We start from the raw sequence: 14774 nt of genomic DNA, 5'->3' as shown, positions 1-14774 counted from the left end.
TTATATATGGTACATGTAAAATATACCATTGAACTGTTCACTTACTGTCATCAAACCTCCAACCAAATCACTGGTGTGAGGGTCCTCATCTTTGGTTCCAAGCTGCGGAGAATATAATTCTGTAGTTCTTAAAATCTCCAGAACTCGGTCCAGAGCTTCTGCCACTGGCATAGGGCTATTTTCTTGCGCAGAATTAATGATGTTTATTACCTAGGTAACAGAAAATAAACATTTAAGGGATGCAAACCGAATAGGAAAAAGGAAATTTTATTTTTTGTAATGTTGTAAAAATCAAGACAGTTGATTTGAAATAAGTTACTCCAGGACTTGCAGGGCTATTGTATTGTATATTCATGAATATAATATTTTAATTTGCTTGCGACTCCCACAATGAGCCAGGATATAGTGCTGCCAAGTGTCTGGCAGAACCAGTCCATTCATGCACGTTATCATCAGCTCTTCACTTGGCCCTTCAGGATTACAAGCTAAAGGTTTCAGGATACACCAGCTGATTAGCAGGGTTGTGGACACTAAGGGGTTAAGTTATGGCGTAATCACCCATCCCGAGAATGGAGGGGCTACAATGTTATTTCAGCACCGCATTCCTTGTATAATCAGCTGGTCAAAAATTCCACCGTGCAGGTAACTTACAGCCAGACCTATTCAGGTGAATGTGGATAGGTATGCCCCTTTGCTGAGAAAAACCTGTAAAGGGACTGAGTCAGCACTGTGGCCCCTTCACTCTTAGGATTGATTAACTTCGCAGAAGTTGGATCCCTGACAATCACTTAGGCTGGTTTCACATTTGCATCTGTGTGCGCAGCGTTTGATCCGCATGACGCTTACGTACATATATTTAACATGGTGTATGCAGGGACATGTGTTTGAATGCGTTCGCATGCTTTTGTGTACGCATGCGTCGTTTCGCGATGTCAGGCAAAGGCAACATGTTGCATTTTTTAAGGCATCAAAAATCCGTCAAATATGCGCAAGCATGCGGATGTGCGAGTCAAAAAAAACCCCACATTACTGTCTATAGGAACGCATTAGTACGCAAGGACATGCATACACATGCGTTCAATACGCATGCGTTCTTCAAAATGTAAATAGAAATCCCATGAGACACTCCCATTTTTGTCTGATGTCCTATCGAACGCATGCGCATAAACAATGCAAACGCATGCAAAATGCATACAAACGCATGCACACGCAGTGTTTTTTCTGTCATGCGTCAGATGATGCACATAAAAAAGCGTTTTGCATGCCTTTGCGGATGATATGCTGCGGACTCAAACGCTAATGCGAACCTAGCCTAACTGATGGCATTTCCTGAGATAGGGGGGGCCAAAAACAATGGTCCCTCTCTAGGCTATTAATATCTGCCCTCCCTCACTGGCTTTCTCTCTCTGGTGGAGATAGGAATACTCTTCTGGAAACAAATTATGGGCCAGACATAGTAATGTCGGCCATGTTCAAACAAGAAGGATCTGTCTTGTCAGACTGATACTTGCCTCACCATCTGTAGAGCACCTCACTGTTTCTAGATGGATACTCCCAGAATCCACTTACTAAGATAGGATGTCTACAGAGCAGATAAGTACTGTATGCATTATGGCTAAACCAGTAGTGCTGGCTGCATAGGCCACCCGACAAGGGTTTAACTCAACACCCTCTTTGGTTTTAATGGTTCGAGATGTGCCAGTCTTCTTTCTGCTATGTAAATAGTGAGATCAGATGGACTTGGTACATTTAGGCTTAATAAGATATTTCAATTAAACCACATTATAAGGACACATTGTTAACCAAGCCTGAGGGGGGTAAACTATGAAGTCACAAGAGACCGAGCTAAGGTGGAGCACAGAATCATGAACATGTTGTTGCCTCAATTCTAGATGCAGAATACTGAAATTAATGGAATACACTCAGTACAAGGTCAGGTTGAAATAACTGCCTCTGGCGTCTGTGCTATGATCCCATGCTTTTATCTTGTGCAATGCTTTATATGTCCTACCATGGAAGATTAACTTTTCATAAGTTCACACAAAATATTTATCCAGATGTGAAAAAAAATATGTTTTGCAGCAGAAAAGGTCACACATAATATTGACAAGAGGTAATGTTCATACTCAGACTGACCCACAAGGACCAGTGGATACCCAGCGGGACCTGAGTCATGGGTTAGGTGTCCACACAGGAACTGCAGATGTCACACTACAGTGGCTGCACTATGTACTGATAGCTAGGGTCGGGAGGGAAATCAAGGCAATTGCCCAGGAACATGCTCCCTTATTTCCCAAATGACACCACCAGATATCAGCAAAAAAAAAAATAGAATACAACAGTAACATTAATATGTATTATGAAAAGAGAAAGAAAAATTACTTGAACAAAAAAATTTTTTTTACAGCACATTAAAACACGTACGAAAAAAAACTGAAGTTATGCTTGGTTATATTTATCTGGATTTTTCAGACACATAGCTTTGCATTGCCTATTTTAGGCTGGAGTCACATACAACGTATAGAAATACAGTCCGTTTTTCACAGACCAGAATCGCACAAATGTTTCATGAACAGTGATCTGTGTGTCATCCGATTGTCATGCGAGGATGCAATTTTCTCGCATCTAAGCATCCGTATGACGAGATTTTCTCACCGGCTTGCAAAATGGACACATAATAAATAAATAATAACTTTGGTCAAAAACTTTGTGTGATTATTTCATTAAAAGAATTTTTAATTAATGTGTGTCTTTTTTAACCCTTTACTACTGTGAGGTAGCGCTGTCATTCACATGGGGGATCACTCGCTTGCAGCCACAAAAACCAGATCCGGCACGAGTTTTTCATAAAACAATCATAGTCCCTTCGGTTTATTCAGCATCATAAACCATCAAAGCAACAGGAAACAGAATATAGTCAGAAAAGCGTCCATTACAGAGTTCAGCACTGTTATCCTGTAGTCATACAAGTTATGCACTGTTCAATGCGCAGGCTTTCTAGCCACCAAGTTATCTCACCCTTTCAGGGTTTCCTCGTGCTGCTTCACCATGCTGCACACGTTCATTCCCTCCAGGGAACTAACAGGCACATGTCGCCATTACTCACAGCCACTTCACAGGCTGTTAGCCAGGAAGCCTCATCTCAGCGGGACCTTCCACACTGGACTAACCGGGTCCCAGCATTCACATGTGACCTACCCTGGCCACCTTATACGGTCCGTAGCCACCCCCACCGGGTCACATGGCTATGACCTCATCACAGGTCCTTGAACCATTCACACACTTTATCACAACGTTCTCAAACACACCCCCTGGGTGGGTTTGTAGGTAACTGGGTCCGCCCATCTCCCCAGCTCCCTGGAGACTTCTCATTGACACAGCACTTCAGCAATATCACTGCTGATCAACAAACACATCAGTCTCCATCTCAAGGCCACCCACCTTGAGATACATAACGGTCCTTCAGGATTCTGCCACTCATCCTCTCTCTTGGGACATCCACACAGTGCCCCCTAGCGGACACAGGGGTCATTACACCACATACCTTCCCCCTTTGTTCAAACCTGTGGGGTTGAACACACAGCACAGGATCTCGAGACCGGGCACGCACTACACTTGCCCTACAGGTCGAGAGAACCATCTCCATCTGTCACACGTCCTCATATGTGCATTAGGCCTCCCCCACCCCCAGCGGTCAGAATATTGGCCTTGATCCTTGGCCCTCCAGTCACAGTCTGTCTGCGTCATCAGACACTGTTTAGTCACCACCCTCCTACAGTGCGCTTCATCACCTGACCTTTCTCCCACTGACCGGCTCTCCCGGTTGGTACGGTCATCAGTCTTAATCGGGCCTACTGTCTGGCCTGAGTCTGACCCATTCAGCGTCTCACAGGAACTAATGTCTCTCAGCCTCGTACAGCCCGTTGGACTGCCACTTGCTGACACTCTTCCGCCACCTGCCATGTCACTACTTGGGGGAACCCTTCGGGTTCTTACATCTTGGGTTGGAGGCGGCCGCCACCTGGTATTCCGTACCTCTTTATTAATTCGCTGACGGTACAGCCTCAACTGCTCAATTTCTTGCAGGTACCCCACTCAATACTCCAAGAGCATCTTAAAGTTGTTCAAGCTTTCTACGGAGCCAACCACCATGATGGGAATCCTACCCACTTCACTGGATACCTGGTCTTCATCCTCAGGAGGGATCCTCACCCTCACCACACCGGAGATATTGACAAGGTCTTGCATTACCTTCCCGAGTCTTGCAACGATTCTCCCAATCAGAGCTTTGGGTACCGGAACCACATCTTTCCGCAAACCCAGCCGATCCATAGCCTCCTTTGCTAACTCTAGGCGTCGAGGAGCTTTCATATTACTCCGCCTGACCAGCTGTTTGGCGTGGAGACATTGTAAATGCATCTCTGTCAGGACAGCTACCCAGTTTGCTGTATCTTCCCTGGCTGATATTATCACCAACTGCCGAGTCTCAGGTGCCCAGTGCACCTTACACGCCTTGACCGCCACTTTGAAAGCCTCATGTACACCTTCCTCTGCACAGGCTTCTTGCATGTCTTCGGGTACCTCGATTACAGATTTGAAGGTTGTGGTCTTGCTCTCTTCCAGGACAGAAGACTCTGGCTTTACCACGGACACTTCCCTCACTACCGTTGGCCCAAACGGGTGACTGTCTTATTCAGTTCATTGCTCACCAACTTCACAAGATTTTATCTCTTCATGACCCTTTGCAACGATTGGTACTGGCAGTCACGTCTTGTTGTCACTCGGGCCCGGCCACTGTACATCTTCGTCCAAGCTCTTCTCCCGCAGGAGACCTCTTACAGTTTCTCTGAGCTCCACGACTTCTTTCTCAAGCTCCTCGACCCTGTGCTCGGTCATTTGTCTCAGGACTCTTTCCCGTTTCATATGTTCTTCCATCTCTTCCCTAAGGGTCTTGTTCAGGTCTTGCCATGTTGACAGGTGACCTCTGAGCTCAGAGACTTCCTTCTCTAGCCCTTCTATTCTGTGCTCCCTTTCTCTCTCAGAGCCACAGTCACCCTCAGAGTCTGCGTCACCCCGACCTGCCGAGCAATCCCTCCAGTTACCCATTAACCGTGCCAATACTCCAGCCATCTTATCAACCAGGTCAACTTCAGTCCTGTCACGAGTTGTCAGGTCCATCCTTTGGGCAGATGTACCCCTTCGTCCGGTCACATCTACCTCTGACCTCTCCACGTGAGGAGCCGTCACCGTCTTAGTATTGGTTAGCCTAACAGTAGGAACGTCTCCACCCTCCTGGCATATGTCATCAAACCTGACAAAGTCCCGGCCCCACTCCAAGGCATACACTAAGTCTGATGGTATACTGCCACCTTGACACTCACTGCCTCCGAGCCCCTCAAACATTACTCTGTCTACCGCATAGTTCACCGTGACCCCATGTTTACAGCGAACCTGGACCATTTTCTCGGTCAGACAGAAAGTGAGAGGAGTTTCTACCAGAGTCACCTGACTCGTCCCGAGATTCCTTCCCGGTGCATCACGGTACATACTTGCGGCCAGTCATCACCCAGCAAGAATATCCCACATTCTGGCAACGACATACATGAACACTGCGGTTACCCAGACATACCCACTGAGCCAACCAGTGCTGTCATTTCTTCAAACTCGGCTCCTTTCTGGACCACCACCCCACTTTGGGTCACCGTCTCCCTCTGTGACTCCACCCCTTTTGGGCTACCACCCCGGTTTGGGCCACTGCCCCCTTCCGGGACTTCCCCATGTCCGCTATACCGGTCTTCTCAGACCACAGTTCACACCACACAGTTTATGTCTCTTACGATACCACACAAGTCCTTGTTGGCACCACCACAGCTTCTGCTGTCACCGAACACGACACTACCGGTTGCCGTTCACACACCGCTGCTGGTGTTGTCTTCGTAACCCCGCCGAGTTACCGGAAGCCGCTTGTCCCCTTCGTAACCCCGCCGAGTTACAGGAAGCCGCTTGACACCTTCTTGACTCCCACTGAGCCACTGCAGGCTGAGTTGAGAAAAGAAAAAAAACACACCACACAAAAACTCACGTGTCCTGGCTGTGTGCTATTCAGGACGTACCGTCTCCAACTGAGACCGTCCAACACACAGGGCGCACCGGGTGCGATTCAGGGAGCGACCCTCCTCCCAGGGACTCCCCACACACCGGCCTCACCAGGTCCAGGGGCTCGGCGGGTGCTCTTCAGGACATCTGTCTCCGCCTGAGAATGCCCAACACCCACGCCTCACCAGGTCCAAGGTCATACCACGTGCTCCAGGGAGACGACTCTTCTCCTAGAAGTACCACACGAACACCCGTCCGTTAGCTGTGTCGGCTACACAGGTCCTCGGGTACCTCTTCACCACAGAGGCACCCCATCAATCACCAGTCTCTCTCTCTCTATGACTCCTGTCAGCACATCACACGGCTTTCCAGACCGTCAGCCCACCTGGCTCAGTCTTGCCAGCACTGCAACATGTACTGCGTATTTTGAGTCTGGCTTCTTCAGAGGGATGCATGCCCATAAAATTGTAGGATTTTGGCTCAGGAGAGGCATCATGCTAGTTTTAGGGTCCTAACTAGTGATGGGCGAGTAGCATTGTTGCTCGGGTCTCCTCCGAATATTGGCGTGCTCAGAGATTTAGTTTACGTCTCTCAGCTGCATGATTTGCGACTTGTAGACAGGCTGAATTCATGTGGGAATTCCCTAACAAACAGGCATTCCACACATGTATTCAAGCTGTCTAGCAGTCGCAAAAAATGCAGATGAGGCAACAAAAACTAAATCTCTGAGCACGCCAAAATACTCGGAGACCACCCGAACATGCTCGGGGAGACCCGAGCAATGAGTATACTCGCTCATCACTAGTCATAACAAAAGGGTATGCATTGTCGCTGGCTGTTGGGCTCACGCGAATTGGCCAATTTGTGAACAAAGTACCTTCATTTTTCACCACGTATAATATTTGAATGATCGGTGAATGTCTTTTTTTTACTACAGCCATGATGTGTTTAAGCTGTTAATGCTGTTTTGCTGTTAATGCTGTTCTCACGCTGCGAGTGGTGATGTCAGTTAAGATACCAAAGTTCAGTGGCTGTGAACTCTGATAACCTTACTGATGTCACCGCTTGTCACAGCAGCAGTGTTCTCGCGTTACACAGCGTGAGAACTGGCAGTGGCTGCAGATACAGTCTATGCAGCTTCGTTCTCTGAACTGGACTCTATAGACTGGATGAAGAAGAAGGGGATCGTCATGGGTCCTTTCTTTGGATTACGGTGAACCCTGTGGACTATTTTTTGTAGTAAAGGAGTAAAACAGGGGAGACCCTAAAAAAATGATGTGGAGTCCCCCTATTTTTTAATAACCAGTTAAGGCTAAGCAGACAGCTGTGGGCTGATGTCCAATGACCTTCCCAGCCTATTAATATTGACTCCTTCCCAGTTTAATAAGACCAGTCCTCAGCCACCCCAATTCTGGCTTTTGGCTTCAGCTCTTCCCGATTGCCCTGGTACATTGGCAGTTGGGGTAATGGTTGATGTTAGCTGTTTTATGGCAGGTGACATCAATCCCAGGGGTTAGTAATGGAGCGGCATCTGTGAGACACCCTCATTACTAAACCCACAGTCAAAAGAAAGAAACACACAGAGTCCTTTCTTTGCCAAAAGCACTCCCCAACAAATTCCCTCTTTAATATTCAGCAACGGATAAGCCGACAGCTGTGAGCTGGTATTAATTGGATGGGAAGTTCCATGGTTATTGACTCCTTCTCACAGTCAACTGCTTTCCCTTGGCTGGTTATTAAAAATAAGGGGGACCCCACACCATTGTTAAATTTTTTTTATTTCCTAAATGCAAGTAAAGAAAACTACACACACAACACTAATATATAGTACTGACATATTTCTATATACAGTGAAGGGTAAATGTTTTGAACTTTTGACCTTCATGTTCCATATCTCATTATCCACATCTGCATTGAACTTGAGATTGCCAACAATTTATAGACAATCATATTGGATATCTCATACTTAAATTTGACTTGCAACTATTTAGAATATGATTAGTTATTCAGATTCGTTTCATGTCACTGCATTGTTACTGTTTTGCTCCTAAAAGATCTATATTTTATATTTTATTATTTTGTTAGTATTTCGTAAATCCACCTTTGGTTTTCAACACTGCCTAAATCCTTCTGGACATGCCCTCGATCAGATTCAAACATGTGGAGACCGAAATTTGATCTCAGGTCTGTTCTACAGGTCCCCAAAGTTGGTGCATACTGGTCAACTTAAGTATGTATACAGTATTTTCTTCAATTATACCCACAAGTGCTTGATTGGGTTGAAGTCTGGGGACTGGCGACCATTCCAGCACCTCTACTTCATTGTCATTGAACCATTTCTTCACCAAATTTGACGTATGCTTCGGGTCGTTGTCCTGCTGGAACAATATATCATCCTTTTCATACCCATAGTACTGGAGTGTATGAAGTAACTTGTCTTGTAGGATACTCACATATAGCTCAGCAATGAGATCACCATTGATCCTAGTATCCAGTGCCTTTGACTGTTAAACAACCCCATATCAGGAGCCTTCCTCCACCGAACTTATCATTTCCTTCAATTCCTCGATCTGTTGGCCCCTTTTTCCCTTGTTTCTTTCAGACCCATTTGCACCTATCAGAGACTAGTCTATTGACTTTCGTGTTATTGCTCGAAATCACCAGTTTCAAATCTTTAAATTACTTTTTGTACTTCTTTGCAAACTTCAATCAACGCTTCTTGTGACAATATTAATGATGAGGCTTCTTCACCTTTTTCCGGGCCACCATACAAGACTTTTGTAATGCGCGTAACACGATGCTTGCATGGATGTCTGTGATGCATATTATGAAGCATACGAGCCATCTCCACTGCCATGTTTGTCGCACCCGAACTGATAGACCTTGGGATGAGCCGATTTGTTGACTTCGATATTTTGCCTGGATGTCCACCTTTTGGCTTCTCAATGAGTGGACGGACTTTATTTTGTATTCTTCCAACTGCCATGGCACTCACATGATGCAGTTTGGCAATTTTCTTGGCTGAGAGATGGCTATCGATGAGTTGGATGATGCTGTTTCTCTTTTATTGGGAAATTGTCTTCATGGCTGCTCCTTGATTCAAACCAGTGATCACTTGGGAATCAACCTAATAACACACTCAGCTATCAGGGAATGTGATTTTTCCACTACCAGGAGCAAAACAGTAACAATGCATTGACAGGACAAGATACTGCATAACTAATCATATGGTAGAATATGGTAGATAATTGCAAGTGAAATTTATGTATGGGATAGCCAAGATGATTGTCTGTAAAATGATGTTAGTCTAATGATCGTGGATGGTGAGATATGGAGCCTGAAAGTCAAAAGTTCAAAACATTGTTACCCTTTTGCTCTTCACTGTATCTATTCTATTCTGATGGTTCAGGCTGTGAATTTACTGTACTGGGCTAAGGAAATACACAAAAAACCTCCTTAAATCAACAAAATTGAAAGAGAAGGTCCAGAGTTATTAATCATTTTATTATATACTCAAATATACATATATAGCCAGAGTAACGCTAACCAAGCAGGTAAAAGTGAAAAGAATGCAGCCACAATACAATATAACAGGCCTCCAAAATCTACATGTAACAGGGCATAAAAATAATTAAGCTCAATTGGAAAGTTTATGTCTATTTAATTGGCTAAGGAAATGACAGGTTTCCTTTGAGATGTGTCCGAAAAAATCAAATGGCACATGCATGGTCTGTGTGCCAAGCAATTTTTTTGTTTCTCGCACCCCCATTGGCGAGTCTTGTACGATATATGCAACCACTCGCAGCATGCCACAATTTTTTTCTCATCCACATTCCATCTGGGAAAAAAAATATGAGATCAGCACTGACTCACTGAATTACGTTGGTACAAGGGCAATTTGTTTTTTTTATCGGATTGCACTCATCCGATTCATACGCTGATGTGAGCAAGGCCTAACATTCCTTTCAAACAGGAAGAAATTTTGCAAAGACCTTTCCGCTCTCTGCCCTTGTGAAGCTTGTGTGACCACAGTATCATTTATTCTATGACTAGTATTTGATTAAGGAGATTAAATGTCTGCATGTGGATTATGTGGACTTAATAGCAATATGTACGTGACTAATGCTTACACTTGCTACTTTGGATTAGTGTCCTCCTTATACATCTGCCATGGAATTACATGGCAAAGTCCTCTTCTATATCAATTCATAGTCTTAAGGTTTAAAAAAAAAGTCTATTGAGGTCAACATACTGTATCCCTAATGTGTTGATCAAATTGTAAGAAAGGGGAATTTAGAAAAAAAAAATGAAAAGGTTTGGAAAAATCATTTTCCAATTTTTTCTATAAATCCTGGAATAGATATAATTAAAGAAATTTTTAGTGCATCCAATTCTTCAGTCCATGCATACAATGTCAAAGTTTAGTCAATCAACGCTTGTATTAAAATGTGTGTCTTGGGAAGACAGTCAGAATCAATATAAGGCTATGTTCACACTTGCGGGGTTTTAATGCTGTGTTTTTCATGCAAATTCAAAGCTGCTTTTTACAGTACCAGCAAAAGACATGAGATTTCAGAACTCTCATGCAAACTCATTTTTTTTTCCCTGACTGAATTGGAAAACTGCTGCGTTTTTGAAAACAGCTTGTCAATTCTTTCAGCATTTTTGGAGCGTTTTTTTCACCCATAGAAAGCAACACGCTTGTAACTGATTTTCTGTACTTATATTACTAACTTACAGAAAATGAATGACCATATACATTAGGACATGTAAATCAGAATAGACGATCTTCGTCCATGCCATTTTTTAGCCACAGCAGTGCTGATATAAATTACGGTACTACCCACTAGGGGGCGCATCATGGACATTTCCTTTATCGCATGTTGAGTCATTGCCAGAAAGTGAAGAAGCATGAAAAAAAAACATTACAAACACAGGTAAAACTAAACTACATTTATATGGTATATCAACATTGATCTATTATTGTGTACTTTCCTTTGTTTTCTAGTGCCTAAAACATTCATAATGTTTATGCATTTTAGTTGAATTTTTTGCACTGTTTTTTTGGATGTGGATTATATGTTTGCTTTGGCTACAGTACATGTTTAATAAAGTTACTTTTGATTTTTGATGCGTTTTTTCACATTCATTAAACTGGATGAAAAATGCTGAAAAAATGCTGAAAGAATGGACATTCTGCTTCAAATCTACAAGAAAAAAAACTAAGTAACGTGTGCATGAAATTTCAGAAATCTCATTCACGTACATGTGCATGTGGCAAAAGAGTACGTGCACATGTTAAGTATTTGCTGCATTTTTGTTACGTATTTTCCAAGCAGTTTTGTCACAAAACTACCGGATTTCCTAGTATCAGCAAAGTGAATGCGATTCATGAAGTCTCACGCACACGTTGCTTATTTTTTCCTTGCAGATTTGAAGCAGTTTCATATCTGCAGCATGTTAATCCTTGCAGCGTTTTCCCCAATTCTAATGAATGGGGAGAGAAATGGATCAAAAATTCATACAAAAAATGTGTCAAAAATGCACGAAAATATTTTACGCTGCACTTTTCGTACCAACATTTAGGCTAAGATCACACGTAGCGGAACTCACGGGGAAGTTACCGCGGGAATTCCATTCCGTGGGAAAATCACATTTTAAATTCCCGCGATTTTCCCACGAAAAAACTAGCGATTTGCAAGCGTAATTAGCTTGCAGAATGCTAGCGTTTTCCAAGCGATCTGTAGCATCGCCTGAAAAACTGATTGACAGGTTGGTCTCACTCGTCAAACAAACACAGTGTTTGATGAGTGTGACCAACTTTTTACTATTGAGGCTGCCTATGCATCATGAAGTAGTAAAAAGACCTAATGTTAAAAATAATGGTTATATTCACCTTTCGATGTCCCAGGCAGAGTCCCCAGGCCTTCTCGGTGCTCCGGCAGGTCCCGTTCCCAGTGATGCATTGCGGCAATGACCTTTGATGACTTCGCGGTCTCGCGAGACTGCTACAGTATCGCGAGACAGCGACGTCAGCAAAGGTTATTATCACAATGCATCACTGGGAACGGGACCTGCCGCGTGTATCGCTGAAGCCAGGGGACGCTGCGCGGGACATTGGAAGGTGAATATAACCCGATTTTCTTATTTTAATTCTTTTTTTTTTTACAGGGATATGGTATCCACAGCCCGGAGGAGAATCTCCTCTCATCCGAACCGTGGGTACCATCCGCAAATGTTCTGCTTACTGTTCGCATGGTGGGCAAAGCCACATGCGGAAAGTAAGCTGAACAATGCATTCCTATGTGGGCGGAATCGCCGCGATTCCGCAAAATAATGAGCATGCTAGGTATTTTTCAGCGATGCGATGCCGCCGCGGGAAAATCCGCAACATTAGCACAGCATTGCGGAATCCCATAGGATTGCATGGGATGCTGGTTTTTTGTGTTTTTGCGGTAAAATCGCGCGTTAAAAACCGCCGCAAGAAAACCGCGACAGGTGAACGCAGCCTTAAGTACTGTATATGTTGCAGACATTTCTGCTGCAAATACATAAGGTGTGCACATTACTCTAACAATGCTAAGAATACGCTGCTAGCTACTAACAGAGCAGTCAAAATGGTTTATATAGGCTCCATGTGGTCACTATATTGGGGACATACAGGAAATAAAGATGGCTATACACAGCTATCGCTACTGTCTCCCTCATACATGTAACATGTATGGAGAAAGGGGGAAAACAAGTCTGCAACCAGACACCACTGGAGGTGGAGTGTATCCTGGAAGACAAAAAGAATCAGGAGTGTTGATATCTAACAGACGAATCCTTCCACATATAACATATACGAGTACTGTAAAATATCAGGGGAGAGTTGAAAAGCCCCATCGGCTCCAACCAAAAATCTTTTTGTGTTTGGCTGACCACACTAATGTGTGATTGACATGTCTGCATCCCATGCATAGACAAGACATAGTGGCTAGCACTGGAGCCTTGCAGCGCTGGGGTCCAGGGTTCAAATACCACCAAGGACAACATCTGCAAGGAGTTTATATGTTCTGCCCGTGTTTGAGAGCATTTCCTCTGGGTTCTCTGGCTTCCTTCACACTCCAAAAACAGGTGCTTCACACAAAATTAGAATATCATCAAAAAGTTAATTTATTTCAGCTCTTCAATACAAAAAGTGAAATTCATATTATATAGAGTCATTACACACAGAGTGATCAATTTCAAGTGTTTATTTCTGTTAATGTTGATGATTATGGCTTACAGCCAATGAAAACCCAAAAGTCATTATCTCAGTAAATTAGAATACTTTATAACACCAGATTGAAAAATGATTTTGAAATCTGAAATGTTGTCCTTCTGAAATGTATGTTCAGTAAATGCACTCAATACTTGGTCGGGGCTCCTTTTTCATTAATTACTGCATCAATGTAGCGTGGCATGGAGGCGATCAGCCTGTGGCACTGCTGAGGTGCTATGGAAGCCCAGGTTGCTTTGATAGCAGCCTTCAGCTCCTCTGCATTGTTGGGTCTGTTGTCTCTCATCTTCCTCTTGACAATACCCCATAGATTCTCCATGGGGTTAAAGTCAGGCGAGTTTGCTGGCCAATCAAGCACAGTGATACTGTTGTTTTTAAACCAGGTATTGGTACTTTTGGCAGTGTGGACAGGTGACCAGTCCAGCTGGAGAATGACATTTCCATCTCCAAAAAGCTTGTCGGCAGAGGGAAGCATGAAGTGCCCTAAAATTTCCTGGTAGACAGCTGCGCTGAATTTGGACTTGATAAAATACAGTGGACATACACCAGCAGAGGCCATGGCTCCCCAAACCATCAATGATTGTGGAAACTTCACACTAGATCTCAAGCAGCTTGGATTGTCTGTCTCTCCACTCTTCCTCCAGATTCTGGGACCTTAATTTCCAAATGAAATGCAAAATTTACTTTCATCTGAAAACAATGAAAACTACACCTTGAACCACTGAGCCACAGTCCAGTTCTTTTTCTCCTTGGCCCAGGTAAGCCGCTTCTGGCGTTGTCTATTGGTCATGAGTGGCTTGACACAAGGAATGTGACACTTGTAGCCCATGTGCTGGATACGTCTGTGTGTGGTGACTCTTGAAGCAATGACTCCAGCAGCAGTCCGCTCCTTGTGAATCTCCCCCAAATTTTTGAATGGCCTTTTCTTAACAATCCTTTCAAGTCTGTGGTTATCCCTGTTTCTTGTATACCTTTTTCTACCACACTTTTTCCTTCCACTCAACTTTCCATTAATATGCTTGGATACAGCACTCTGTACAGTCAGCTTCATTAGCAATGACATTTTGTGGCTTACCCTCCATGTGGAGTGTGTCAGTGATTGCCTTCTGGACATATGTCAAGTCAGCAGTCTTCTCCATGATTGTGGAGCTACTGAAACAAACTAATGGACCCGTTTAAATGCTTAGGAAGCCTGTGCAGGTGTCTTTTGTTCATTATTCTAATTTACTGAGATAATGACTTTTGGGTTTTCATTGGCTGTAAGCCATAATCATCAATATTAACAGAAATAAACACGTGAAATAGATCACTCTGTTTGTAATGACTCTATACGAGTTTCACTTTTTGTATGGAAGAACTGAAATAAATTAATTTTTTTTATGATATTCTAATTTTGTGAGAAGCACTTGTATATACT

At 43.6% G+C, this 14774-nt stretch overlaps 1 protein-coding gene across 8 annotated transcripts in view; it reads right to left on the bottom strand.

The window, feature by feature from the left end:
* The window catches only part of PDE8A (phosphodiesterase 8A), a 523736-nt gene that overhangs the window by 41676 nt on the left and 467286 nt on the right, over positions 1–14774 (bottom strand). For all 8 annotated transcript variants that reach the window (XM_073568515.1, XM_073568511.1, XM_073568512.1 and 5 more), the window contains one exon: positions 46–210. In XM_073568515.1, the coding sequence (XP_073424616.1) occupies positions 46–210 (165 nt within the window). The remainder of the gene's footprint in view (positions 1–45; positions 211–14774) is intronic.

The sequence above is a fragment of the Dendrobates tinctorius genome, unplaced genomic scaffold, assembly GCF_039654945.1.
Source record: "Dendrobates tinctorius isolate UK_male_01 unplaced genomic scaffold, ASM3965494v1 ptg000022l, whole genome shotgun sequence".
In the NCBI taxonomy this organism is placed as follows: domain Eukaryota; kingdom Metazoa; phylum Chordata; class Amphibia; order Anura; family Dendrobatidae; genus Dendrobates; species Dendrobates tinctorius.
Note: the sequence above shows the minus strand (reverse complement) of the source record. Positions and strands in the feature narration are given on the sequence as shown.